Source organism: Nymphalis io, chromosome 3 (assembly GCF_905147045.1).
Source record: "Nymphalis io chromosome 3, ilAglIoxx1.1, whole genome shotgun sequence".
NCBI lineage: Eukaryota > Metazoa > Arthropoda > Insecta > Lepidoptera > Nymphalidae > Nymphalis > Nymphalis io.
Window position 1 is genome coordinate 11420938 of NC_065890.1, and position 21513 is coordinate 11442450.

Here is a 21513-nt window from a genome sequence, read left to right on the forward strand (position 1 = left end):
TTAATTGTTTTAATTCACACATCTGCTCATTTTGTAGACCCAATAAAACAATTGACCAGCTCGCAGCCTGACGCATGTCAAATAATATTTCGAGTAACTAACAAGGAGGTATTGCACCTGTCGCCCGCGCTATGCTCCGCCGAGCACGACGCTAGCGGTGCTGGGTCCGCTCCTTGTCTGACAAAAGAAGCCATTGAAAATATAGATTCTTAATTCGTTTTTGTGGATTAAATTTCGAATGTAACAGACTTTTGGAACTATAACAATCACGGTTCTTTATTTGAAATCATCGTTTGATAGGTAGTTGGATGTTTGTATATTTTCATATCTACCAAACTTTTTGCAAATCAGTTCATCATCATCATCAATCATCAGTTCAAAGGCTACGGTAATATTTATAAGGAGGAGCCCATAACGCCCGAATCTTCTATGCAACAAAAGAATTTAATGATGAAGCAGCGTCATTGTATTACCATCGATACTCGAAGCCACCCTATGTAGCTTTCGCAAAATACTGAACAATATATCGATCAGCCGGCTAAGTACTCAAATCAAATGGAAACATTCCTTTAATAAATATTTAATAACACTTAACCCATCCTTTTTTTTATTTTTTAAGAATTTAATTTGATAATAGTTGAAATTAATAATTGAATATCATGAATGTAATATTACTTTTTAATACAGGACATTAAAATATTTGTTATCGTACAGAGATATAACGCAAAAAAGGTTAAGAATCTCGGCGTTAAGGTGTGATCGTGTAATATAAATGTAGGTCTAAACAATAAAGCTTTGACTTTTTTTATAATATAAGTCTATTATACTTAAACTTAAGAAAGAAAGTTGTGAATTGAGGAAATTGTTGTATAAATGTCTGTTGTATATAAAGAGTATAAATAGAAGTCTGTTGGCCCCGTTTTAATAAAATGTTTTTTGAATTCAAGCTATGTTTTGAATGGAATTTAAATTTCGAGATACATTTATTCGATAATACTTAATTTAAATTTCTTCGATTAACCTCTAAGCCTCCGTTTAAAAAAAGGCTTTCCAAGCATTAATTCCAATACCATCAATGATTATAACTAGATACGTGTAGGTAATAGGTATATAGGAGCCTATGTACATGTAATATTTGTTTTTGTTATTAAAATTAATTTTAGACCACTGCAATGCTATTTATACTTATAACCATAGACATTGACATTGAAAGAGATGTTAGCCATCGTTTACATCGCCAATGCGCCACCAACCTTGTGAACTAAGATGTTATATTCCTTGTGCCTGTAATTACACTGGCTCATAATAAAGCCGCAGAGCTGGGAAGTCCTGGGTTCAAACCCAGGTCGGGCCAATAAAAAGTTTTTGGGTTTTACTGTCGAAAATCCTGTGCCTGAACTCTTTCCAGTCGTGTCGGATTGCCTTACGGAGTGTTAGGGAATAGAGAGTGCACCTGTGCTTCCGCACACACTTGTGCACTCCTATATATATACTCCTACTCCTATATATATACATATCTCCTGCGCAGTTGGCTAATCTCTCTTGAAATTTGCCGCCGAAATCGGTCTGGAAGACCTTATATTAATTATATATTAATAAATAAATACAATATTTTGACAGTCTTTAATGTTTACGTGCCAAGTCTGGCGTATCAGCTTAGGAAATGCTTTTTATTTTAAAAGTTGCCAAACTGCAAAATGATTAAAGAAACAAGTAATTTCGCTTTAATAGTTCTTAGTTTATTATAAAATTACCTTTAAATTTTAGTTAATCTTTGCGTATACGTGTTTATTTTGCCACGAAATTATGTTACGAGTAGCGAGATTCATCTTAAATTCTCATCACTGTTATTGTTCGTTGTACCTTAACTAGCCTGAAGCGCTGGAAGTTGCCACCTCGTGAATAATAGATGATATTTTATAGTAATTTTATTGCATGCTGCATTGTACGCACTAAATCTTAAAAGCGTTTAAGCGCTTTATGGTACCTTGATTTGCCTAACATAGATAGTGTGTTGCGTGAATAAAGCCCCGATATTAGGCACGTTATACAGAAATCATATATTAATTTATTCATCTTCACTTTTGAAATTGAAATAATAATTAGCAAACAGTTTGTTAAATACAAGACGTTATACTGGGTGTTTTACAATACGTTATAGTGCAGAAGTGTACGCGCAAACACCAATGCACTTTATACCTCACTCTGATAATCCAATGGGACGGCAACCCTACAGTAACGAAACGATTCCATTATACCAAAAGTTTTACTTGCTTTCCTGAGCACGGGAGGGTCAACTGTCAAATTCACAGCTACGAACTTCTCCAGAAATTTCTCGACAGTAAAATTCAATATTTTTTTATTTGCCTGTGTTTCAAGCTAGCCCCTCGATGTCTACAGCTTTAAAAGATAGCAACCAGACCAACGACGTAATAGGGTAAGTGAACTTGTGTAATTACATCCACAATGGACATAGCATAGAACCCAACTGCATTGTCACTGCTGAGGGCCCACATTTAGTCGTTTTTGTTACTAAAGTAAATTAAAAAATATTTAAAATAATACTTCATGACTTAAAAGAAACTAAATTGTAACAGTCGTTTTTAATCTAGAATGACGTTATTCTTTAGTGGTTTTATAATTTATCCTCAGCGGTGCAATAAATTTCGAGATGTTATCGGGACACCACGTCCCGCTTTACCTTTTCACCCGATCTAAGTTACAAGTGCGGTAACATAGAGCATAGAGCACTGCTTGCTACAAGTACACGTGTGTTGGTATTAAACAATATATTCTCCGTTGTTATATCTGCGTTAATAATCTTTGGACTTTGATGAATATAATCTGATGTAAAAAACTATATAAAAATGGAAAAATTAAAAAAGTGTGTTTTTTTGAACATACACTAATATTATAAAAATTAAAGTTTTTCTTATCTATTATTAGCGATTGAAAACTTTCATGTCTTTGTTCGTATCAAGAAAGTTCATAAAAAGAAGGAGCTATATATATGAAATCAGCTGAATTATCTTTTTTTGCTTTTTTGCTTTAGTGTGTATGTATGTAACGCATCATCGGTGTCTGTGTAACGATTTTGGTTAATCGTTTTTTTTTAATAAGCATTACGAAGATGGTCTTGATTTGATTTAAATTACAAGAAAAAAATCTCCTTAAAGTGGAATAAGAAAAACGAATGATAACTTATCATAATATGTTCGCCAATGAGAATCGATTATGATGGTTATTTTTAAAATCAGTGTCAGACAAAGCAGTGAAAGGAACCATTTGAAACCTTATTAGCTGTTGTAAATATTAAAATACCTGTATTATTGTTTTACGTTTTTCTTAATTAAAAAGATAATTTTGAAGCAGCCCACATTCGGAGCAGATTTGAGTTTGTACCACGTTTCCAATAATGAAGACACAATGTTGTAAGAAACACCTACTAAACATTTATTCAATTTGAAGTATTATTTATTATTTTGAATACAACACAATATGAGTTACGTTAATATATACACTTTATATTATATTATTATTCAACTTTAATTCATAAAAGCAAAGATATTTATTATAAAAACCAAGCTAAGAGCGTTAGAAAATGTCTAAAAAATATGAATCGAATTCAAAGTAAACGTGCAAGTGAGATCATTTACTGGCTCCTCGCAAGGTGGCTGACCGAAGCACTGAGCGGAACGCTGAGGGCGCCACGCTCCGCTGCGCAGCGGATAATGACATTGCCAATCATATCTCACTCCTCGCTATCTCGTTAATTACGAGTCTTCTTCTAGAAGTCCGCACGTCCACTTTGTACATTTCTTATATTTTGCACACCACAGTTGTGAATGTGCTTTATAAACGAGATACGTATTATCGTATATATTCTACTCTGAGTTATCAATCAGTGAGATTCAAAGTGGCCAGTTACAATGCTATAATTAGAATATAAATCTAAAAGTTACACAGTTTCAGACTATAATAATTAAGGCAGATAAAGAGTACAATAGAAACTCCTTAGTTTATTGTACATATAAAACGACCATATGTTACATGACAGGTCATCAGTTAGAGCTAATAGTGCCGATGATGTCAACGTTAATACAATCCGATCTATCTCACCTAACCTCACCTCTAATCATAAAATTTAATCATTTTTAAATAAGGAAATATCACATATCTTTAACATCATGACATAAAATGTATTCCAGAAGGGTTTGCAATACATTAATAAAAGCATTAAAATTATAAAAAATCAAAATGAGAAACGAAGAAAACCAACATCGGGCTTAAACACTTTTACAATTTAAATACCAATCAAACCATTTCTTACTTCGATCACTATTCAAGTTAATCTATTTTAAACTTAATTCTGTAATCAGAAACTCAATAGACGTATCAGTTTGCTGTTTTATAAAGATTTCCCAGTTTCGGATGTGTCGAAACGTCACGTAGTGTTGCGAAGCGTGACTGGAGGGTACACGGTCTGATGCCTCCGCTTCTGAATTGAAATGATGAATATCATGGTTTTGAGTTGTTTTATGTAACACGTACTTATATTCTGTAAATATTGAATATTGAACTTCGTATTGCAATGAAACGATGACACGTTGACGCAGAAGTTGATGAAGAGGGTACAAACGCAACTACCTAGAAGATTCTGGACTAAACCTTATATAATAGAGGTTAGAAATCTTATAATGGATAGGCTAGCCAAATACCATCTAGACCAGGCTAGGAATCCAGAATCCCACTCAGATAAATCAAACAAGGAACTGGAGCACAACAATAAAAAGTCACAACCAAAAAATTAAAATAAATCACAGTAAGCTAATTGTAATTCTGAAGTATGTGATGCTGCCTGGAAATAATAATATGCAAGGACATCAAAGTACCAAACTCAATCTCAAGTCTGAGGAGATTAAAAAAATATTAAACGTAATATTCAGAGAATATGTATGAATTATTTAACAAATCAACCACAGATATTGCAGTATTACAATATATTACATACTTAAAAATTAAAAACATTTCCTCAAAAAAAAATTAAGACAATATTCAATTATACGGAGTCAATGAACTACACTACAGGTTGACATAATTAATTCATTTAATTTCAGAAAGCTTATATCTTAGATAATGTTGATGGGAGTTAGTGGGTCTCTTAAGTTAATACAATCAGGAAGTGACAATTGAATTTATAGTCCTGTTCAGGGTTGTGTACTTGGTTGTGTTGTGTTGTGTATATGACTGGTTATAAAAAAAAAATACTTATGTATGTTCAACGTTTTAATAAGGATACCACAAAAACCACACGAATCGCACATTTGAGTTTTAAATATGAGATTTATAACGATTTTTAAACGAGATAAGGTCAGGATGTACAGACAAAGCGACGACCCTAGTATTCATTATCGTTGTTAATAGAACAATAAAGTGTGTCATGTCAGCTAGGTCGCGTAATCTACAGGGTGACGTGGTAGGACTCGGGCGTGATCTGACAGTCCAGTGGTGTTTATCGCAAAACTCGCATAATCCCAACGAATATTGAAAAATATTGAAATTGACGGTACTTAAAAAAGCATGAAGAAACAGTGAACCAAACTGCGTTGCGTATTTAATGTTTCAATTGAACTATAAATAATAAAAGAAAAATAAAGTTTTTTTTTAAAATCATAATACATAAAATTAAGCAAAGAAGTTGCATATTTTAACGTTGATGTGGAACTTTTTGGCGCGAAATAAGCAAGTGGCTGCCATGTTGGGGTTGCTGGCGGCAGCTGCTTTGGTTGTAATATTTTTGACCACTAAGGGTGGCGGTCATACGATCGTCGAGAAATTTATGGATGAGACCGAAGATATCAGCGATGACGCACATATTTTTTCTACTCTCAGGTAAATAATATTCATTATTTAATCATATTCATACTCAATTCTTATATATAAATGTCTAATAAACTTGTTTAATTAAATATATTAATATTTTGGCAAAAAAATACCGGATTATTGTTTTAATGAAGACCATTACTTTAGTATCCATTTTTGATTAAATAAAGTTATTTGCTATGATTGTTCGAAATATAAAGTCAATGTCACATATCACTTTCTGATATCACTCGATCGTGTTCAACGATGATGACTGTAAGAAACAATTGATACTTGTCTTTGAGTTACTTTAGACGCTTGTTCTATTCGAAAAGGATAGGTCAATAACCTATTTTTAAAGTTTAGGTAATAAAGATACATTTGTTTTTGTAGCTGACTATGGAAATTAGATAGGTATGGATGTAGATTAAACTAATTCAGTACAGTTTTTAATTTACGTAATTAGTGTTCAACTTCGTATGTTCATTCAATTGGATTTTTGTTTCCATTTTTTCTACTAATTAGACCAAAGTATTTATAAATCTTGTATTGGTTTTTGTTGAATGGAAAAATATTTATGTAAGCGCTCTTTCTGCTATATTTAAATTATATAATAATAATAAAATTGGTTGCAGCCTCCCCTCAGATGACCGTTTTATGCCATCTATAGGAAATGGTCATATCGCCACAAATGTGTTCAGCGATACCGTCTATATGAATGGTCTGTATAACGGCCGTAAAGGAGAAAGCCACAGGGCGAGGATACCCGCGTGGGCCAACATTAGATTAAAATCAACACTGACTAACCATCCCTATAGCCCCGTGTACAGTTTGGATACAAAACATGGAGTTTTCCAAGTGAAGGTTGACAGAGATAGATCTGTTGTCACTCAACGGATATTCGCACATAAGTTTTACACGAGAACTATTGTCAATCAGATACAAGTTGTACCGAAAACACATGCGGGTAAGAAAGTAAACGACGAAATCACAATTTACAGCAACCATTTCTCCAGCAACTGCCTTGCTATTTTTTTCTAGAAGGCGCTATATCAATATTATGTAATTGCTATTTTATTTAATAAGGGCTTGGAATGTAACTAAGTAATATATAATATTCTTAATATATTTCTCTACAAGGTGATTTCTTAATATCATAAGCATATGATCTCTAGAACAAACTAATATTATAATATATATAAATTTTAGATCCAAACTTCGTCCATCACGAGATTTGGATAGCGATAAGTCAAATGGCCGGTCCTGAAAGTAAGGACATTGCCTTTGAGTCACCAGTTCCTGAAATCATTGACGACGCAATAGTTTGGAAAGCTTGTGGGAAAACGAAGGAAACAGAAGATCCAGTGTACCAACCACTGCCAGTCGACGTATGTGCGTACTGGACTTCGGTACCTGACCATCTCGTTGTGCCACATTTTCGAAGTAGGGTATTTACATTTGTAATGACTGTGGATAAGAATGAAACGGTCGCGAGACAGGAATTTGTTAAAAGTAAGTATTCTATAAATATTAGTATTTGTTTTTGAAAATTATTTTATATTCTCAATATAAGCGGTAATTTAATTTTAATAATTAATAACACTTTACAAGTTGCAATTTCATATAGGTTATTTAGTTTACCATTTTTTTTTTAATCTGTGCTATTATTGTACAAAATTCTACTACATGTTCTTGATGCATTTCAATACCATTCATATTTTAACTATCAATTAATTGATAAAACTCTATAAAATAATTCTATACAAAATCCAGAGTCTAGTAACATCTAGTTTAGAACAGATGTCAAAATACAAATAACAATATTCAAACTCTGGTGAAACACACGTGAATTTCTAGTGAAGTATCCAGTGTTTCAACATTAGAGTTATTCCCTATACTTACTACTACTTAAATAAATAATAATTAATGAACTATAACTTTTTTTTTAAACACTTAAGGTAGATAACACTAAAAGTGTGTCGTCTTTTACACATTATTAAAAAAAATAGTTTAAAATATAACTCTAATAATGTTATTGTAATTTATTAATTATACTTTACATTTGTGTTATATTAGAAAACAAATGCGGTAAATTTACATATGTGCATAGTATTGCAGGAGGACGGCGAAGAGTTATTCGAGAAACATGTAGAGCGTTGGGTGAAGCTCTACCAGCAGGGTGGGATGGAAATAGAAGGGCACTTGGAATTGGTACGTTTTTTAAAGCAGATCATCTTTTACTGCGATTTTGAATTAGATTAACTAAATACAAGATTCATAATATAATATAATGAACCAAATACATAATATGATGAAACTAAACCGTACCGTAACAGCCTGTGAATGTCCCACTGCTGGACTAAAGGCCTCCTCTCCTCTTTTTGAGGAGAAGGTTTGGAGCTTATTCCACCACGCTGCTCCAATGCGGGTTGGTAGAATTCACATGTGGCAGAATTTCAGTGAAATTAGACACATGCAGGTTTCCTCACGATGTTTTCCTTCACCGTAAAGCACGAGATGAATTATAATCACAAATTAAGCACATGAAAATTCAGTGGTGCTTGCCCGGGTTTGAACCCACGATCATCGACTAAGATTCACGCGTTCTTACCACCGGGCCATCTCGGCTTCGGATGAAACTAAAACATAATGATAAATCAACAAGTGTTTTTAAAAATGGATCAATATATAATTAGAGATACGATTTCCACGCTGATTAATAAGACAATACTGAAAATTACGAATATATGTAATGGATAAAATAACGATTTTGAACTATAGCTAATGTAATTCAAATGAACTTTATTTTAAATGTTCTAAGCTTGCTTTAATAAAATCGCTAATAATAAAAAAAATACTAGAGTAATTACATCTAAATCTGTTACAAGTGTGAAGTGAAGTGATTATTGTTGTTATTTTCACTGTATCGTTCAATACTTATAACTATCAGTTTATTTATAAACAGCATAAATGTTTTAATTTCAGGCTAAAATAGTGCACGGGATTTGGTACTATTTCTTGAGTTCGTTACCTTCCGATGAGTCTCACTTGCCAGCTGACAGATTCTTCGGACTCAGTCCTACTGGACTGGCTAGAGGAGGAACTTTTGACGATTATGAAGGTTTGTTCTTGATTATAAAATATTTGATATATATTATATTTACATATAAATGCCTTTAAATGTTTAACTGCTAGGTTAAGGCTTTCTCTTCTTTTGAAACGGCTATTACTGGTTTGTTATGTTTTTCAATATTAATTTCTTCAATAAAACTTATTTTGGTATAAAAAACAATTTGACAAATTGTAATTATCTCCAAATTTAAATCTGTTTAAGAAAAAGAATAATTTATTATTAATTCTAAGCTATATTTCAAAAATGCAATTATAAACATACAATATAGCCTATTTCCAGCCTGAAATTGGATTTCATAATAAGAAAGTTTTATTAATAATCATTGCGTGTATACGAATAACACAAACTGACAAACAAAACCAAATAATACTAATACTAAATTAATTAATTCGCTTTCCATTTACAAATTAATATTATACATTTTTTCAACTCATATCGATTAAGAAGCCCCAATGCATTACATTTTCCAGGTCACAACTTCTGGGATACAGAGATCTGGATGTTCCCCTCCATACTCTTGCTTTACCCACGATACGCCCACGCACTACTACAGTATCGCCTTGATAATGTGTACGTGGCAGCTGAGTTAGCAAAACTTACCGGAAATAAAGGATACAGGTACGCACTACAGAATAATGTACTAACGACAAGATAAAAGTCACTAAATAGTTTTTTTTTCTAATCTACAGTAATTGAGCCGCTTAGCGATATAAAAGTCGCAGATTCAGTACTGATCCCTTGGGCTATTGTCGTCCCCACTTCTAACACAAGCTGTACTTACGCTTAATTGGAGGGGTAAATAGGAATATTAGTAATTCCTTAAAAACCGAGCATTGCTTTTATTCGTTACTTTAATTATGTTTAATATATAGTATAAGTTTTATATTCGTTTTCGATTTTTTTTGAGCTCGGTTTTATTTATATAGTTTTCAAATATGTATGAGAATAAATTACGGTCAAATTGTTAGATACTAATATCTTCCATAAAAATGTAAACGATAATAATTTTTCTAAATAAAATTAATTATTTGCCAATTATAGTTTTCTGTAAAAGGAAAGGATACCGATATGAATTATTTTCAAACTAAGAAATTGCTATTAAAATGTAACAGGCACATTGAGCTATTGTCTTACTTCCCTGGAACCAAAGACATTATTAGTCTAGTAGTGTCTTAGATCTTTGCGTTAGTAAGGAAATCGGATCAGTCATTATATTTGAATTTACGATATCAGGAAGGTGATTGATATTGGTCTCGTATTATATAACTCGTATTTACTAATGGTAGGGCTTTGTTCACTCGACTGGGTAGGTACAACCCACTCATCAGATATTCTACCGCAAAACAGCAGTACTTGGTATAGAAGTGTTCCGGTTTGAAGGGTGAGGGAGTCAGTGTTACAGGCACAACGGACATAACATCTTAGTTCCCAAGTTTGGTGGCGCATTGGCGATGTAAGTGATGGTAAAAATTTCTTACGATGCCAATGTCTATGGGCGTTAGTGTTAGTTGATTGGTAACCATTTATTATCAGGTGGCCCATATGCTCGTCTGCTCACCGATAATATAATAAAAACTACTTGTGGGCCATAGTTTAATAAGTATTAACTTTACTTGAAAAATAGATTACTATATAATAATGTACATAACATTACAGGAATTTTAGCGACGGTTACTTAAATTATATAATTTAAAAGTTATGCGTGGTTACAGGTTCCCCTGGGAAAGCGCATACACAGGCTCGGAAGTAACCCAACCTTGCTGTCCTGAAGTCGCCGAATTCGAGCAACATATTACGGGATGTATAGCGTTTGCTGCCAGACAATATTTAGCTGTGACTAGAGATGAAAACTGGTTAAAGGTAATAGCAAAATGCTTGTTTTCAAGGAATTAATATACCTATTGTTGTCCAAGTCAAGCGTCAAGCTTGTCTCAGGAATGTGCATGATAGTATGAGAGCAGGATCGAACCTACAACATACTATATCAAGTATCATTGAGCTGATGACATTTATTTTATAAAGCACATACTATACATTACCGGCTCTCAATTTCTCAATCTATTTAATTTTTTCACGTGTCATACGTCTATAGTCAATAGTCCAGAGTGTTGTATAATGTATTGGTGCTATTATGGACTTGAATATTTCTGGACGGTGCTTTTTACTAAGAGGAGCAATATAAATGGCTTAGCTCAGATTTGAGGCTCGCTGCTAATCCACGCGGCTTATATGGCTGATCATCTTGGCTCCCCATCGGTCCTGTTCTATTTACCTAAATTACTATATTGTGAAAATACAAATTTTTGTTATTCAGTAGGCTATTTTACCACATCGATACGTAGTAGGTAAAACCTTTTAATATCTTACTACTGGGCAAGGGTCTTCTCTCCTCTTAAGGAAGAGGATTCTAGCTAATTCTACCACATTGCTACAAAATCAAAATTTGGCATACGAAAATTTAGTAGAGCTAGCCGCGTTTGAACACGCAATATTTGGCTCGGACGCGTGAATCTTAAATCCACACGTTCTAGATATTGAACATTTATTATTTTTAGACCTGACTAAGCAATTGAAATAACGTGTATCATAAATCAAGTATTAATGGCTTGAATTAATTTTCCAGCATGGCGGATGTTCGATTGTCACAAACATCGCAGACTTTTGGGCGTCCCGAGCCGTCATCAATTATACGACCGGTCTTTATGATATAGAGAGTAAGTTAACGAGTCATTTTATATTTTTATACACGATATAATAACAGATTTTTTACTATAAATACAGAAATTTTAACCTCCTGCGTAGGATCTTTTATTTTCAAGGGTAATGTAAGGTAAGGTATGGGGGTAATTTTTCGCTATAGTAAAATACTACATACTTGTATCACAGAAGGTGTTCTTGACTATGAAAGTAAACGAATATTTATTAAAATTAAAAATAAATTAACCTTTTCTTGATCAAGAAAAGGTTAATTATTTGCTCGTTTCGCTGCTAAAGTGTATCCTTCTCAGATGTGATGGGTCCTGATGAAGATCACAGCAACATCACCAACTCCGTCTTCACTAACGTAGTTGCTGGTTACTCGCTGTATTTGGCACAGTGAGTATTATAAATAAACAGATTTTAAAATACGTGTATATGGATTTATTTAAATTTTGTCGATTTCTTTGAATTGCAAATTATAATATATTGAAAAATACTATTATTTATATAATATTTGCTATTGAGAATGATAGTAAAACATCTTGAGTTTTGAAAAACTTAGAAATCTAGAAATTACATTACAATACATTTGATTTTGTGATGTTTATAATTTGATATGTAGCTTATAATTAAATAAGTATATTTTACTAAAAAGTAATCAATTCCACCATTTTTCTTGTACAATTTTGACTCCAGATATGTATCTTGCCTTTGCAAATCATACTATATGGCGAAGGCCCCCGACCACTGGGCGGACATCGCTTGGAGCCTTGCGATGCCGTACGACGAGACCCTAAACTACCATCCACAGTTCCAAGATTACAAGCGCGGAGAATTCATCAAGCAGGCTGATGCGGTCCTCCTTGGGTATCCACTTCAATATCCGATGAACATGTGAGTAATAAGATTCTACCAAGAAAAATAGAAAAAGTTTCTTGCTGATTTTATATAAATAGTCAAAATGTAACATTTCATTACATTTATTTACAAACTTCTGTGTAACTAATGTACAGGTTCCGTTTGTTTAGTCATATAGAAAATTACATGTGCAGCATATATAACTCAGTTGCTCTTTCTTTCTCGTCATGTCTTCCTTCTTTCTCATGTGACGATATGTGCCTGTAAGGCATCCTTAAGATTTTACTCTCAATTATTCTCGTCCACTCGTCGTATCGAATATCGAACTGCCGTCTAGGAAGCTACACGTCAAAAATGAATTTCATAATTATAATCAATTCTAATATTATAAAGAGGTAAAGTTTGTGAGGTTGTAGGAGGAGGGGGGGGGGTAATCTCTGCATCTCCTGAACTGATTTTGAAAATTCCTTTACCAATAGGAAGCCACATTATTTGTGAGTGTCATAGGCTATATATTAACTCGAAAAATTAGAAGGCTTTTTAGTGGTAGTCCGATTTGCAAAGTAAGTCGGAGAAAAAACGGTTAAACGGCTTAACGATGAGAGATATATGATTTAGTTCTAGATAAGTTGTAGAGCACAATAATGCCTACAAAAAAGTCAGCAACAGCATAAATCTAACTTTGATATCTAAGTCACAAAAAGTAGTTCTTTTAATATATAAAAAAAAAATTAAATCGTTATGTCATGTTTATTGGTCATATTATCAACAATTATGAATTCTTATCAAAATAAGTAATTCTTATCAAAAAAAGTATCACTTAAAAATGTTTACCGCCCGACGAAGTGGGCACGGGTAAGCTAGTATTTTATAACTAAATGAAATTACTACATAATATACGATTTTAATTTTTATTTATATATTTATTTTACTAGGACAATCAACAGTTGACAAAATATCACATCAAAAAACAATATTATACTTTAAAATTATCAAAGTTCAACTAATTACAGATAGTCTCAGCATTCACTATCATATCCCATTTTTAGATCAAATTTATGAAGTTTGGGGTCGATTGATGATGACGTGGTTGTGGTCGACGGTGGATATCTAAGTAAAATTACTAGCAATGAATTTTTCGGTATTTTTCAGCAACGTTAGGGTCGAGGGAAGATTTGTTTAGTTTATATTAAAGTGCAACTCGACTCGAATAACGTCCATGGTCAAAACAGTTGTTAAATTTTAACATTACTTGTATTGTGAAGGGTTAATTGTCGCAAGTATGAATAATTTGACTAAGGTCGTAGTGACGACTGTAGTGACATCAGAACAGAGAAATAATAGGTCAATAATATATTACTCAATCGTAAACCATTAAAAAGCAATATTACAAGGATTGCTTTATTGTTGCACGACACGATGAATAGAATACTTTAGTTAAATTAGTTTTCAAATGGTGAAATCAAAGGATCAGCTATTTTTAAAATCTAGTTTGTACTTGATTTTTTTTAATCTGCGATACAAGGAAACGTAGGCAACGGGTACTATTACAGTAACAGCCTGTTAATGTCCCACTGCTGGGCTAAGGCCTCCTCTCCCTTTTGAGGAGAAGGTTTGGAGCTTATTCCACCACGCTGCTATTGTTTGGACGGCAATGACGTCTTGTCATTAGCTATTTGGTAGCCTTATTGGTAATGTACGTTATGCAGGAATTAGGAAAAGGTTATTTTTATCACCTATACACTACCGGCATTACTTATAAACGTTGTTTAGTGAGTGATTAGTTAAACAACGCCGTGTCTTCTTCTTTCGATTGTTAAATCAATAATGGTAGAAAGACATAATTCAGTGTTGAAATAAATAGTCGCTAAGCGATTTTATGAGTCAGAAGTGTAAAAACTAATTTTGGTTTAAATTTGAGCAACCGGTACCGTTAACAATAGATTTCATAATCTATTCTAATATTATATATGCGAAAGTAAGTGTGTCTGTCTGCCTGACTGTTACGCTTTCACGGCTAAACTACTGAACCGATATTGATGACATTTGGTATGAAATAAGCTTGAACAGTATAGACAGTATGATAATATGGTATGGATTTATTTTAAATTCAAATTAGATGAATCTTCTGTTTATATATTTTTACATACGATGTGATAGTGAAAATTAAAGAAGAGATTGCATCATAATTAATTAAGTATTTCGTTGGTTTTCCTTTTCGCAGCTCAACTCGAGCGAACGACCTCACCTACTACGAGTCGGTGACACGCAGTAATGGACCCGCCATGACATGGAGCATGCACTCCATCGGACAACTAGACATAGAAGAGAATTTAAAAGCCGCTAAAATGTTCAATAAGAGCTATGAAGGTTATGTAAGAGAACCTTTTAAGGTAAGTGACTGTGGTTATGTAATAAGCCTCAATGCCTATTTAGATCTTATATATCATTGTCGATAGAGCTTGAACAATATATTGAATAACTAAGTCGTTTTATATAAGTAAATATTATTTCTATAAGTAAATAATCAGTCCTTTTTGCGCAGTGATATTTACCAGCTTTTTAAACCCATTTTTACTAGATATTTTTTGGTCTTTAATCATAATATCTTGAAGAGCATACCATCGGTTTAAGATATTGTCAAAATATTGACATGCACAATTATCGATTTTTGGAAAAAATTGACCAGCATCAAAATGTTAGTGGATTTCTTGCTGCAGTTAAATGTCAGATTTAGGGTAATGCCATAATGTTAAGAAGTAGAAAAGCTTTTTATACTCACAATAAAATATTACCAACATTATACTTCAAACTCCAACAGTATACAGATTAGTAGAAAAAAATAATGTTGGAGTTTGAAGTATAGTACTGTTTACTGTTACTATACTTCAAACTCCAACATTATTTTTTTCTACTAATCTCATTCTACTTATATTTACAGGTGTGGAGTGAACTCCGTCGTCCAAGAGTAGGAGCAGTCAACTTCCTTACGGGTATGGGAGGCTTCCTGCAAACGCTCATGTTTGGATACGCAGGTCTCAGGATACATTTAGACCGGCTGGAGGTAAATCGTCCTCAGCTGCCTCCAGAAGCTACTAGGTTTAGAATCAAAGGTATACATTTTAATTTTCAAAAATACTTGTAACTGTAAACCGAGTTTAAGTTTATGTTTTTTTTATAATGAGTACAAAAATAAGTAAAATAACGATAAGCTTGTATTTTAATATATAATCATAGCAAAACGAATAAAATTTTTCAGACTCAGGCTTTTTTTAAGTGCTTAATGTTGCTTGTGAATATATGTCTAAAAATATAAAAACGAAAACATGATAATTTATCGTTTTAGGCATTAAGTACCTGGGGTCAAACCTTACACTGGACATCGGAATTATGGAAACCACCCTGACCGTTTCTTCAGTAGACGACAACTGGCCTCTAATCATGAACAATGGAAGATACAACGTCACATTAGTTCCTGGGTTGACAGGTAATATATTTAAAATGGCAAACTGGCAAGGCCCTGTTGGTAAGTGGTCACCACTGTCATTAGCGATGTAAGATATATTAACCATTCTTTGCAACCCACATGCGCAACCAACCTTGGGAACGTTGTTATATCCTTTGTACCTGTACACTGGCTCACTCACCCTTCAAACAGGAACAAAGCATAAATATTATTGTTGGCGGCAGATTAAATGGTGAGTGACTTCTAAAAGATGAGCATAGTTATTAATATAAGCCAATGTAATGATGAATTAAAAACATATAATTTATACAAAACAATTTTTCTTCATCTTTTAAGGTATTTTATCATATTCCTATCAATGTTCTTGGTAAATGTCCAATAACAAAAAAAAATAACTTATTTCAACTTGACCTTAGCACCCGGAGCGATAGTGTTATAAATTTCACTTTAAATGCATTTTAATAGACTTTGTTATCAATTCATTTTATTGCAATAAATGCGTTGTCTGTGTAGCCTGAGGTATACAAATACTACTGATTGATCGGTTTTGTAAACTTTAAGTTAAAGTTACAGCTTAAAACCTACATTATATTAAATCATGAAATAATCAATCAACGCAATGCTGTACTTATATTAATTTATATAAAACTAACTTTTACGCGCGTCTTTACCTGCGTATGGGTTTCCCAAGCCAATTCATCATATTCCATTTTTCCTATAAAATTATTTATTAAAACATTCATACATCATATTTCGAATATAATATAGTAGGTAGGTAGGTACATATATATTTATTTAAAGCACATTTGCATTATACATGAAAGATTAACAATAATATATGACTGACGTTACATATTCCTATTACCTAATTACTTTGTAAGCATTTGTTTAAAAATGTGGACGAAATTTTACAATATAACGCAATAATATATACGGTACTCGTTTTTATAATAAAATTCTACAGTTATTTTGTATATTAAAGATGAAAAAGCGAGGAGTTAGTAGTTGATTTCCAAGCAGGATATGCATATTAATTGTATTTGATTGACTCTGTAATTGAAAGTATGAAAAAGAGAAACTATTCAGTTTCTTGCCGGTTCCTCTTGTTAGAATCTACATTCTGAACATTCAGTTCAATACTGTAACATGATTCAAAAGTGCCCTTATAAGCCCACCTGAATAAAGAGTTATTGATATGATTAATTAAGCCGAGATGTCCCAGTGGTTAGAACGCGTGGATCTTAATCGATGATCGTGGATTCAAACCCGGACAAGTACCACTGAGTTTTCATTTGCTTAATTTGTGTTTATAATTCATCTCGTGTTTGACGGTGAAGGAATACATCGTGAGGAAACCTGCATGTGTCTAATTTCACTGAAATTCAGCCACATGTGTATTCAACCAACCCGCATTGGAGCAGCGTGGTGGAATAAGCTCATACCTTCTCCTCAAGAAGAGGAGGCCTTATTCACAGGCTGGCTGGCTGACTGTGCTGATATGATTATTTATTATATGTGACACGGCTACTTACTTATAGTTACCAAAATATATCAGAAAACAAAATGCCTTAATTTATGTTTTCTTTTACAACCCAACTTTAATTCTAGTCACAAATTACATTAAACTTCATTGTAATTAGCTATAAGCACGGACGTGTGAGGTGGGGATTTCGCGTGTCCTATTTCAAAGGGGCCTTGAGGAGGACGACAGCGGGGCTGGCCACGTACGTACAACGCTGAGTTTTCATGTGCTTAAAATTCATCTCGTGCTCGGTAAAGATAAACATAGTGAAGAAACCTGTACGTGTTGGATGAAATTTCACCACATATGTATCTAATCCATATCGCAGGAGTATGGTAGACCACGCTCAATACTCTTCGACTCTTATAGGTTGTTACTATTTAATTTTAGTTAGACGCATGTATAGTTCCGCGTAAAATGCGTCAATGTAGTATTATGATTAAGGTGATAACGAAATATAAACGGCGGAAATGTGACACTATCTTTATGAACACCCAATTCAAGATTTACAACTCTAGCTCTTGGTTGACATATATTTATTTAACGTTACGCCCTTGATAAAATCATTTACGATAAGGTAATTTTAAACAAGAAAAATGATCGATTGTTGACGTTTATAGTTTCGTAAATATTACAAGGTTCATAAGTAGATGTTGGGAAAAAAATTTCGCAATAGTTAATAATTTAAAAAATATTGTATAATTGTATTATATAACTGTCAAAATTTTCGAATCAATTCGATATGTGTTTAATTTATCACTACAGTTAGTTATTATATTTCGTAATAAGGTGTATTTTTTATTTTTAACGTTCTCTATGTAAAATATATTTGCACTCCTTGTATGTGTTTATTGGTTATAAAAGTTTCTTAAACGGTTACATGGTGATAGGGCTTTGTGCATGTCCATATATTCAATCGCCAAACAGCAATACTTATGATTGTGCTCCGGTTTAAAGGTTGAATGAACCAGTGACTCCACAGGTTCAAATCATATAACATCTTAGTTCTAAAGATTGGCAGCGAATCGTCAATGTAAGTGATAGTTAATGTTTCTTACAGTGTTACCATCATGTATACGCTTATATATAGGCATATAAAACTATAAAAAGTACAAAAGTAATACATATCATATTCGTTTGGCCTAAATATATACAACAAACATCCCATGATTAAAAAAATTATTATCTGTAGGATTGTTGAAAAAATAATCTAGTAACTAGTAATAATGTACTGAACCATATTTCAAGCAAAGTCGTATACGAGTAACTCCTACTCACATACACTACATTTAATATATTAGTAGCATGACTCCAAATCGATTAATAAAATATATATTTCGAATGTTATATGTTATGAAATATAGCATAACGTCAATTATATATTTTAAAATTGCCGGACTTATACCGTTTCTTAAAATGCAACGGAATTTTTTGTCTAGAAGTTCAGTCTCTATCTTGCGATCAAAACGAATTTTAAATAGGTTTTTTTTTATCTAATTAATGTTTTTTTTTAATCCCAACCCGCATTGAAGCAGAGTGGTGGAATAACCTCCAAATCCTTGCCATACAGAAAAGGAGGTCTCTGGTCCAGCAGTGGGTTATTTACAAGCTGTCATTTATTTTATTTTATGTGTTATATATACATATGATAATAGACAGTAATACACTGATGAATATGAAATATGAATGATAAATAGAAAATTAAAAAAAAAAATACCTTCAATCATATTGGTCTATAATTATTTATTATACAACTATTTACTTGTTATATACATCTTCAACTAATCAGCTTAGATTAATATTATTGAAACGATTTTCAGTAACTCTTACCGGAGCGGGCCCGTTCACGATACGAACACTACCTTGGAAGAACTGCAAGGTGCCGGCCGACACTATCGGACAGAACTACCTACGACCCATAGGATTATAAAATGTCATGTATTTTAATATATTATTTATATAGACTGCTTTTAATTAAACTTATTAATAGAATATTGTAGATTTTTATTTAATTTTACCATGAAAATTTAGAATAAGAAGTCCAACATACAAAATATTCAAATGTTTATAAAAAAAATGAAATACAATCAGTATGGAGCTAAGCTGCAATCTAAATGCCAATCCCGTAATTTGCTCTGGATGTATTTTTTTCACTTTGTTACAAATATATTGCAGAATATGTATCAAAAGGACAACATTTTTTATTTAGGTCAAATAATTAAAATGTATATTAATGTTACCCATTCAAATTAAAAAAAAAATGTTACACAGGGGAGCAAGCTTACAATTAATCGGGAAATACATTATTATTATTAAATACGATATTCTAAGCTAATTAAGATTTTACTGAGTATTAGGTAAAAATAAAACAAGTTTTTTATCAACGATAGAACGAGATTATTGCAAAAACCAAGTAAAAACTTTTACTAAAAATTAATAATTACAGTTACATCTTAATTAATTATGCCTTATGTTGCAATAGCAAACGAAAATCAACTCGTTAGATAACAATAATTTAATCTGTTAAATTGTTATCAATAATTTAATCTGTTAAATATATTATGATGATTTCAAAAACATTTTATAACTGTTTATAGAGTACATTACGTTCAAATCCGAGCAAGCGTGCTTATCTCGTGCTCAACTGTGTGTTCACGTGTTTATTCCTTTGTGCTTATTGATTTTGTGACGAAATCTTCAAATTATATATATTTAGCTTCTCTACTAGTCTACTAGCTATCAGATACACTAAGGGTATTGTTACGGGTATGTGCATGCGTCAATATTAGGGTAGGCTTGGACAAACACGGATTATTACTTTTAAAGGGTCTAGCTGGTTTTGCTCATTTTTAAAACAATAGATAAAAATTAAACAACTATAATTTAAATTCTAAACATAAAATATATATAAACTACAAAGGTATACGTAAAAAATAGCGTTATCAAAATATTTAAAAAGTTCCACGTTATTAATATATTCTTATTTTAATTATAAAAAGAACTAAGAAATAATTGTATAGTTTTTTATTATACGTAAGTATTTCATGTCGTAGAGAATTCAGTAACCTAAAATATCATATTTCGTGTTCGTCGCACGTATGTGGAAATGCTGATAGTGAACTGATAGTTCTGTTATAAGATGACTCAATCGCCTTATTTTTATCGACACAAACACATATTTCGTAATTATTCACACTACTCTACGTTTTAATTGGATAGGATGATGGTAACTGTGTGATAAATGGCAAAATCTGGGCAGTCTTTTGAATCAGAGTCTCCTACGTGAAATTATAAATATTAAAAACTGTTGTCTTAAAGTAAGCACTCCGAAAGGGAAACATTATTTGTTGACAGCATTATAACAAAATAGATTGAATTAATGTAAGCTTAAAATTATTGCTAATTTCAAATCGTTAAGGTGTATTGGTAGAAACACATAGGATCTGTGTGTGCTTAATTCCTCTGAAATATTGTTAAATATAAATGTGCAAAAGTATTAATATGATATAAAGGCACTTTGTAAACATGCGCTGGTGACAAAACTGTCTGCAATTGACAAAAAAATCTGTGGTATAAATATTAAATTAAACAGTTGCACGCGCTGAATTCATGAAGTATTTAAATGGAATCGCACTTGAGTTTATATTTGGTATCAAACATTATTAATTACTTGTTTCTAGATTTCGACTATATTTCTTAAAATCGACAAAAAACTTCTGACACACGAATTCCAACATCGCGCGATCTGACGTCATAAGGCGTAAACATATTTAAGCTATTGTCAATTCTAGGAAAACTTATATTCGATATCTATTATCTTAATATTATAATTAGAATCCGTCAATCATTTCAATTTTAAAATTATAGTTTTTTAAGCATGAGAGAAGATTGAGACGTCTGTCATTTTATTGGTTTTCCATTTGAATCTCAATTAATTTAGTCGTTATGATTTTTAGTTAATAAATCAACGTG

At 32.3% G+C, this 21513-nt stretch overlaps 1 protein-coding gene across 1 annotated transcript; it reads left to right on the top strand.

Annotated features, from left to right (window-relative positions):
• The first annotated feature begins 5480 nt into the window (after positions 1–5480).
• On the top strand, positions 5481–19533 carry LOC126781408 (protein-glucosylgalactosylhydroxylysine glucosidase). The gene is made up of 14 exons (XM_050506369.1): positions 5481–5892; positions 6498–6829; positions 7072–7374; positions 7973–8073; positions 8848–8983; positions 9466–9613; positions 10708–10855; positions 11619–11709; positions 12004–12091; positions 12392–12589; positions 14778–14946; positions 15495–15666; positions 15900–16040; positions 19362–19533. Exons 1-14 carry the CDS (start codon positions 5717–5719, stop codon positions 19469–19471), a joined length of 2313 nt encoding a protein of 770 aa, XP_050362326.1. The 5' UTR covers positions 5481–5716; the 3' UTR covers positions 19472–19533.
• The last annotated feature ends 1980 nt before the right edge of the window (positions 19534–21513 follow it).